We start from the raw sequence: 7,771 nt of genomic DNA on the forward strand, positions 1-7,771 counted from the left end.
TGGTCTTACAGACACTCAGCAATTGCTTCACCCCCACTACCAGAGCAGTCACCTCTACAGCACACTCCCTCTGAACTTTTAGTTTGGAAGAGGCAGCAAAACCATCCATAGACATCCTTATTTTCTCTATTTGTCATATTAGAAAAAACCCCCAAAACAACAGGGTGTCAGCCATGCCAATTTGTTTCTGCAGCTGGCATCCTCACCCCTGCAGGAATTAAATCTGATGGTGGGGTCAAAGCAGCACTGGCTGCTGTTTCCAAGCTGGTAACACCAGAGCCCAAGCCATGCCAAAACTGCGCCTTGTGTATGGCTCCTCTACATCCAGGACTACACACATGCAATAATCAAGCATTGCTTCATAGATTTTAGCTTAAAAATGACAACAGTAAAAAAAAGACAAAAAATTAGAGGTTTTTATTTTTAGAGAAAGCACAGTATTGTATTATTCAAAGAGTGATTATACAGAAATAACAACCACAACAAGGCAATTCATTGTGGACAGAGCCACAGCAACAACCCACTGCCCCCTTTTTATTGTTTTAAACCCCAACACCAAGATATTTCTACAAGGATTCTGATCAGTGTCACATAAGTTACCTGAGTTTATGTTCTTTACTTTATTCCATAATGTCAGAAAATCAGGGCCTGGATTACACAGCAATTATGAATACAAAATATATATCAAAAGCAGAGGTAATAATACCTGTATTATAGAGCTTTTAGTTTGTTTTTCTCCCTCCTCATCACCAGAGACATGAAAATTCTTCTAAGTAAAGAAAAAAGTTACCTCCTCCACCAATCTGGTAGGAACACACAGGTTGAAAACTCAAGATTAACACCCCAAAAATATTAACAGCGGCAGACAGACATGATGCCTCATCTTCCCTCCTCCCTTATCTGTTGGGTTTCAGAAGCAGCATCAGAAAACACGTTCTGCTTCAGGCTGGCATGGGCCAGGGACACAAACACAACCTGACAAACAGTGAGCAGCGCTCGGCTCGGGGATCATCCAAAGGTCACCTCTGTGCTGATGCAGGGAAAACGAGCAGTTTCTCCTGGCTGAGGGATCTGCTCGGGGTTCTGGTTGCTCCAGCAGCAGCAGCAGCCACGGCAGCTCCCAGCTGGCTGCAGAGCTCTCTGCAGAAGGGGGGCCCTGCTTTGGGTCTCTTTCAGCAGCCAGGGATCATCTCTGCCCTTCCACCCGCAGCCAGCTCGGGGTAAAGCAGAGCCTGACCTACTCTAGCAGGGCAGGAAAGTCTCACAGCACCAATACCAAAGCTTCCCTGCACCCTCTCCAGCCTGGCACAGGCTGCCCAGAGAAGCTGTGGCTGCCCCTGGATCCCTGGAAGTGTCCAAGGCCAGGCTGGATGGGGCTTGGAGCAACCTGGGATAGTGGAAGGTGTCCCTGCTCACAGATGGTTTCTAAGGTCCCATCCAACCCAAACCATCCCACATTTCCATGATAAATGCCCTGAGCAGGGCCAGTTCTCTGGTTATTGCACAAACACAGGGATCAGACCCTGTGGATTCCCACAAATCCACTGTCCCATTACAGACACGGGCTCACACCTTCCAGCAGCCCCAGCCTCCTCCAGCCCCTCTCTGCAGCACCCAATGGCCAAACACAGCATTTGCTCTCAGGAATATCCTCTCCTTCACTGCCAGCATCAAACACAGCCCAGAAAAGCTTCCCTAACCCAAATGTCAGGCAGCTGTGTAATTTTCACCTTTGTTAAATAATGCAATTGTCCCGGAAAGGGTTCTCCAGCCATCCCCAGAGCCAGCCCCAGCACACAAGCTGTCCTCCAAAGGGAAGGGAAGCACAGTGGGTATGCCAGGGCAGCAGGCAGCGGCAGTAAATAACCCTGAGCCTGCTTTGTTCCTTCATAAAATAAATGATTAATAGCCCAGGATAGTCAGTCTGCTTGAAAAGCTCAGGATTGCTGAAAACTTTTGATCAGTTCGATTCATTAATCTTTAAAACTGCCTCTAAGACAGGCTTAAAATCTGAGGGAGAAGGATCATTTTAAACACTTCAGTTTTATCCAGTGTTCCTCACTTTTGACCAGCTGAGCTAAGATTGAGACACTCTGCTCCTCTTTAGAGACACTCAGCATCAGTCAGGTGTCAAGGAAGAAATAACAAGGGAAAATAAAGTTGCTGTGGACAAACAACTCAGTGCTCATCTTAAAATTCAAAACCAGTCAGGGCTGGGGGGAGAAAATGGCCCTTCTTTGTGATCCTTGACACTTGGCCATGGGCAGGTGGCTTCCCAACTGTCTCTTTATTCCTTTTGCTTTTAATGCTAATAAAAAGGGAACCCAAACAGGGCCCTCCAGTCCCCACACAATGCCCTGGGGGAGGGCAGGGAGTGTCACTTACACATCCCACAAGTCTGACTCAGACAAATTACTTCTAGTTCGCTTCCCTACTACACTTCTGCATTGTTCCAACACCTTGGCAGCAGAAGGGGCTCATCCCCAGCTATCTGGTCCCAGGAGCAGCCACGGGGGCGATGTCATTAAGGAGCTGTCCCAGTTCCTTCCCTGGGGAAAGCAGTGCCTTGCAGCTTAGGCACAGTGGGAAAACAACGGCCAGCAGAGCCCCAGGGGCTGTGCCCCGGGAGGAGCCGGGATCCCAGGGATGGCAGCTGCCTCCTGCAGCTCCACCACAGATGGCTGCAGGCTCAGGCACGGCTTCCTCAGAAAGGGAGAGATTCCCAAGAGAAAAAGGGCGTTTTGAACCAAGGAGAAGCAGTGGTCACTGCTGCCAGGCTGATTCCAGACACTGGTTTTTGGCTGGATTTTCTAGAGAGGGCAGGGAGCAGTGTGAAAAGGTCAGGAAAGGCCACTTCATGTCCTTCTCATGGACACTGAAGGGCTCCACCAGCAGCCACAGTGGTGTCACTCCCAGCAGAGGAAAATGACTCCACCTCCAAGGGAACCACAAGCCTTTCTCAGAGAAAGAAACACCAGCTAAAATTTAACAGATCCAAACCTTCTCAGAGACAGCCAGCTCACAGAACCAGCCCACAGCTTCTTTTGCTGCAATAATTACACATGGTCAAGCATTTGTGAGTTTAATAGTTTTAGGGAGCAATTCCCAAGCCACAGCTGCCAACTTTCTGAAATCCCATCAAAGCTTGCAGGAATTCAGCAATTTTAGCAGAAATACCAATGCTCTTATTGGAAGAATATTGAGGCTCTTGACAGAAAAATGGTGATGCTTCAAATACCCAGCAGTGGTGGAAATAAAGATGTTTATAAAGGAATCAGACCTCACCTGTATTCTGTATTGAATCTTCACATTTCTCTATACAGAGAAAAATATTTAACCAAAATAACCAAATCAAATTCCTAATTTTACAGCTTTTGTGGGGTCTGATGGATGTTCCAATTCAATTATTCAGTCCAGACTGTAACAGCAGTTAATTAGAAGTTAGCAATGAAATTAGAAGTTAAAGGGATAATAGAGAGTTATTATGACAAAGAAGTATCTTGGTTTTTGGGCACCATGTATATCATGGATTTGCATAGACAAAGAAAAGTGCAAAAATAAAGAGCAAAGCAGCACTCTGAATATGAGCAACAGCAATAAAGGTGTTTAGGAGGACATGGAAAAATGACTTGAGAACAAATTGAGAATTCTTTTCTACTCAGAAGCTCCCTGAAGTTAAATGTACTGTTTCAGCTGTACCATTGAACAGGAGAAATTGCCAGAGCCTGGAGGGCAAAGAGTTCAAGAGATGATGAAGAGAAAGAACATCAGCAGGATTACAGGATTATGAAATGACATGGGCAGGTCAGGGAAAAGCAGGTGGATACAGGGAAAGTGAACCAAATAACCCCAACTGAGCCAAAAGGGAACTTAATGATTCTCTTGGAAATATCACTGCATCAAACCAGTGTAGCAGGAATTATTTCAATGCACATCATTGAGTAAACTGTGTAGTGTTATATGGCAGGTGAATGCCTTGCACTGTTAGGAGTTTGAATTTATTAATTGATTAATTAAACCAGTTTTTGTGCTTTCTCAGCTACCTAGGCAATCTTCTGCCATAGCCCAGGGTGTGCTGCCTTATCCTGGGGCTCAGCAGAGGGTTTTTGAGAGGAAGATAATTAATAAATTAATTCACGGCCTCAGCAACGAGCCTGCACAAACTACAGGTACAAAATCAGATTCAAATGTGATTACAGCCAACCTGTGCCACTGCTGTGGAGGGCAGGTTCTGGGCCTCAGAGAAACCCCTGTCCTGCTCCACCAAAACAAAAGTGCTTGGTAAATGTTGTTCCCTTGGACACACCAAGTCCCCAGCGTGAGAGCCGAGGCCTGCTTGTAGAGGAGCCCAAGTTGTGTAACTGTTTTTGGTATTTAGTTCAAGCAGCTTTTAAAAGCTTTACAAACAAGTTTAAAATAATTACAGGGTATTCATTAGTGCACTTTGCAGAGGCATAGATTCAGCTCAAGTGTAAGAAAGAAACCAAGCAAAAATAATCTTTCCAAGCCTGATTTACCAGGCTTGTACAAGACAATCCTAACAGTTCTATTCTCACACATTTCATTGTCTCTGCAGAGGAACTCTCTCAAGGAGCACACAGCTGTCCTTGTAATAGCTTAAACAGGATTTCCAGCCATCCACAGCAATGAAGAAGTGATGGCCCTGCTTTCAGAGCTCAGCAGGTACCCCGCTCCCTTCATCCTCGATCACACCACGATGAGCACAGCAGCACAGGAAAAACCACTTGTAAACATTCAGATGAGCCCTAGAACATGTTTTCATGCTCTCCACTTACTGTCAGGCTGTCATTTTGTAAATATATTTAGTTTTTAAAGAACAAACCCCAACGCCACATTGCAGGGAAAAGAAGGCCTCTTAAAAAAGACTGTAACAAGTTTCTGTGGGGCGTGTGCTTGCTCTAAAAGGAGCCAAAAGACTGATCAGAACATTCTGGCCTGGAGACAAGAATCAACTCTGCTTGACAGATGGTCATTTAAAAAAATCACAGGTCAAGAGCAACAGAATAACCTCTTCCCCCAGCTGCTGGGCAGTCCCATCCCAGTGTGAGGTGTTCCAGGGTGAAGCACCTACTTGCTGGCTGTCCTTTTGTTGTAAAGGAGGAAGTCAGACAGGTCGTGCCACACCTCACTGTCCTCATACAGGTACGTCATGGAGGACTGCAGGGAGGGCTGCAGCGTCTCCCTGTGGTATTCAAAGAGCCACAGCACTGTCCCCCACACCAGGGCAGCTACCAGGGGGAAGGGATCCTGCCTGGGCTGGGGGATGTAGCCCTTCTCCACGGCCAGGCGAGCCAAACCGAACAGGATCCGCGACAGCAGGTACATGATGATCTGCAGCAGGAGAAACCCAGAGAGCAGGGGGTGAGTCCTGGGCACAGCCAGCTCCAGGGATTCACGAGTTGTCACTCGTGAATCCCAGTCCAGCCAGGAGGGAGGGAACAATTCCCCCACTTCAAAGCAAAGAGGCTGTCATTTCCCCTGTCAGCAAAGCCACAGGGTTCGTGTCTCCTCCAGCTCCTGCTGCTCTGATTTAGCAATCACCAGGCTGCACTGCATGCAACACCTCTGTGCAGTTGCACAACTCTGTCTTTGCCCAGTTCACCACCTCAGGTGGTGCTGATGGAACAGGCTCAGAGCAGTCCTGCCAAGCAGGTGAGCTCAGGAGTGTGGACACAGCCTAACACCAGCCTGAAGGCCTGGCTTAAGTCGAGCACTTGGGATTAAGCTGCAGATCTGTGTTTTACTCCTTGGTTTGTGACTGTGTGTTAACAACCAGCTTTGAATCAAACACCCCCTGAGCAGCTTTCATCAGTTTAACCAGTTTAGTTGTCAGTTTAACCAGTTTAGTTGAGTGCAGCTCTAACTGATCAAGGTCTACACTCACAGCACTTCAGGCTGAGTTTAACCCTGCGATGGCAGACCAGGAACACCCAGGCAGTGACCACAGCCCAGGTGACAGGTGGGATAACCCCACAGCTTTGGGTCACCTGAGTGCCTTCCCATGAACTTAGTGCAGCTCTGGAGGCAAACCTGAGCTTCCAGCCCTCCAACTGCTCATGGAGACACACAGCCACACTGGGACTTGAGTGCAGAGCTGTCAAAACAGCAATTTGTGCAGAGAACGTGATAAAAGAGCAATGCTCTGTGGTCAGAACCACCAGAAACAGGCGCCACCAACCACTTCCTGGCACACCTGTTGTTTTTCCTGGCCAAAGAAACTTTCAGCAAGTGCCTTTACCTGGCTGTTGATGGGATTGTTGTCCCCAAACACCAGCCAGCCCCCGATGCAGGCTGCAAGGAAGGAATGGAACGGGATTTTCTTCCCCTGCAGCTGGGACTGCGCTGCCAGGAGCCCCTTGTAGGTGAACACAAAATAGGCCAGGTTCCGGGAATGGGCGTATGTGGCCTGGGCAATGGACTTCAGCTTCTCCCTTAAACTGAGCGAGACAAACAGACCATTAGGAGAGAGAAAAAGCAGCAGCCTGCCCTCACTCAGCCTGGTCACTGCACACCTGACCTGGGCATCCCAGGCATGTCTTGGGAAGGAGGAGAAATCCTCTCAGCTCTGCCTCACTCACCAGAGCACAGTCCCGCCCAGACCCCCAGACCGTGAACTGGGTTTCATTTGCTCACTGCTCAAACAGCCCTTTTAAACTTTTTTTTTCTTTTTTTTTTTTTCTTTTTTTTTTTCTTTTTTTTTCTAAATGCAAACCTCTGGCACTCAGGGAAAGGCACAATGTGCACTGCTGCAGCCTGGGCTCCCATATTTCAGTACAGAACAGAACATTGCTGTTGGCATCTGCTAATTCCTCCTCTGTCCTCTGGTTCTCATCAACCATTCCATGAGTGATTAACTCCCTCAATTATATATCTTTGCTTCTGCTTCACTATCAGGTCAAGGCTCAACCATGGCTCACACACCTCTCTGCTTTTTAAACTCTCTGGAAACATGAAAAAGGGACAGCTGAGATGGAAACAGTCTAAGCAACAACACAGAAATGAAGAATTAGGGCTCACCTTCCACTCTTGAACAGGAAAGTCATCACCAGGGCGTGTGGGGCACGGATTTTGGCTCCATAACTGTAAAGGTGGACAGATATTTCATAGGGTTTGTTTTGTGCCACGAAACGATTGTATTTCTATCCCACTAACAGCCGAAAAAGGCTATTTAGCCAAATATCCATTACTTTTAAGCCAGCCCCGCAAAAGCAGCACAGCGAACCGGGAGGAGCGCAGCCGCAGGGAGAAGAGCACACGCACCTCACCGAGCCAGCCCCAAAGGGGACCCCAAACCCAGCCCAGCCCGCCCCAGCTGCAGGACAGGGAGCGGAATCGCCTCCGCCGCACCCCGCCACAGCATCCCCGGCCTCCCCCCGACCGGGGGGGATCGAGACCCCGCCGCCCGGGCCCGGCACTCACACGGCGCCGTTGCGGAAGCCCTTGATGACGGCGAGCGCGGCGTGGTAGCGGCGCTGCTGCAGGAGCGCGTTGGCGGCGCGGAGCAGAGCGCGAAATGAATCCCCGCCGCCCGCCATGGCCCCGCCGGCCATGGCACCCCGCCGCACGCCGCTTCCGGGGGCGGTGCCCCGCCCGCCGCTCCTATAGGCTCTCACGCCTGTCAATCACAGATCTCGACCAATAAGCGGCACCACCCCTCTTTCATTGGTGCGGAGAGCTTCTGCTGCAGCCAATGGGGGCCGAGCGGGGCGTCCCGCCCACCCGCTCCGTGAGGGCGGCGGGCGCCGCCGTG

At 49.2% G+C, this 7,771-nt stretch overlaps 1 protein-coding gene across 1 annotated transcript; it reads right to left on the reverse strand.

The window, feature by feature from the left end:
• Positions 1-393: 393 nt before the first annotated feature.
• Positions 394-7,621, reverse strand: PXMP4 (peroxisomal membrane protein 4). The gene is made up of 4 exons (XM_063404683.1): positions 7,441-7,621; positions 7,039-7,101; positions 6,260-6,458; positions 394-5,352 (listed from the first exon to the last, which is right to left on the reverse strand). The coding sequence occupies exons 1-4, from the start codon at positions 7,569-7,571 to the stop codon at positions 5,089-5,091; spliced, it is 657 nt and encodes a 218-aa protein (XP_063260753.1). The 5' UTR covers positions 7,572-7,621; the 3' UTR covers positions 394-5,088.
• Between the last annotated feature and the right edge of the window lie 150 nt (positions 7,622-7,771).

The sequence above is a fragment of the Prinia subflava genome, chromosome 8 (genome assembly GCF_021018805.1).
Source record: "Prinia subflava isolate CZ2003 ecotype Zambia chromosome 8, Cam_Psub_1.2, whole genome shotgun sequence".
NCBI classification, from domain to species: domain Eukaryota; kingdom Metazoa; phylum Chordata; class Aves; order Passeriformes; family Cisticolidae; genus Prinia; species Prinia subflava.

Bases quoted from the DNA above. Each gene is read 5' to 3' on its own strand.
- PXMP4 (XM_063404683.1), bottom strand. From the start codon at position 7,571: ATGGCCGGCGGGGCCATGGCGGGCGGCGGGGATTCATTTCGCGCTCTG. The intron at 6,459-7,038 runs GTGAGCCCTAAT...TGTCTCGCTCAG, and splicing joins TTCCTGTTCAAGAGTGGAAG to TTTAAGGGAGAAGCTGAAGT. The intron at 5,353-6,259 runs GTAAAGGCACTT...CTCCTGCTGCAG, and splicing joins ACAATCCCATCAACAGCCAG to ATCATCATGTACCTGCTGTC.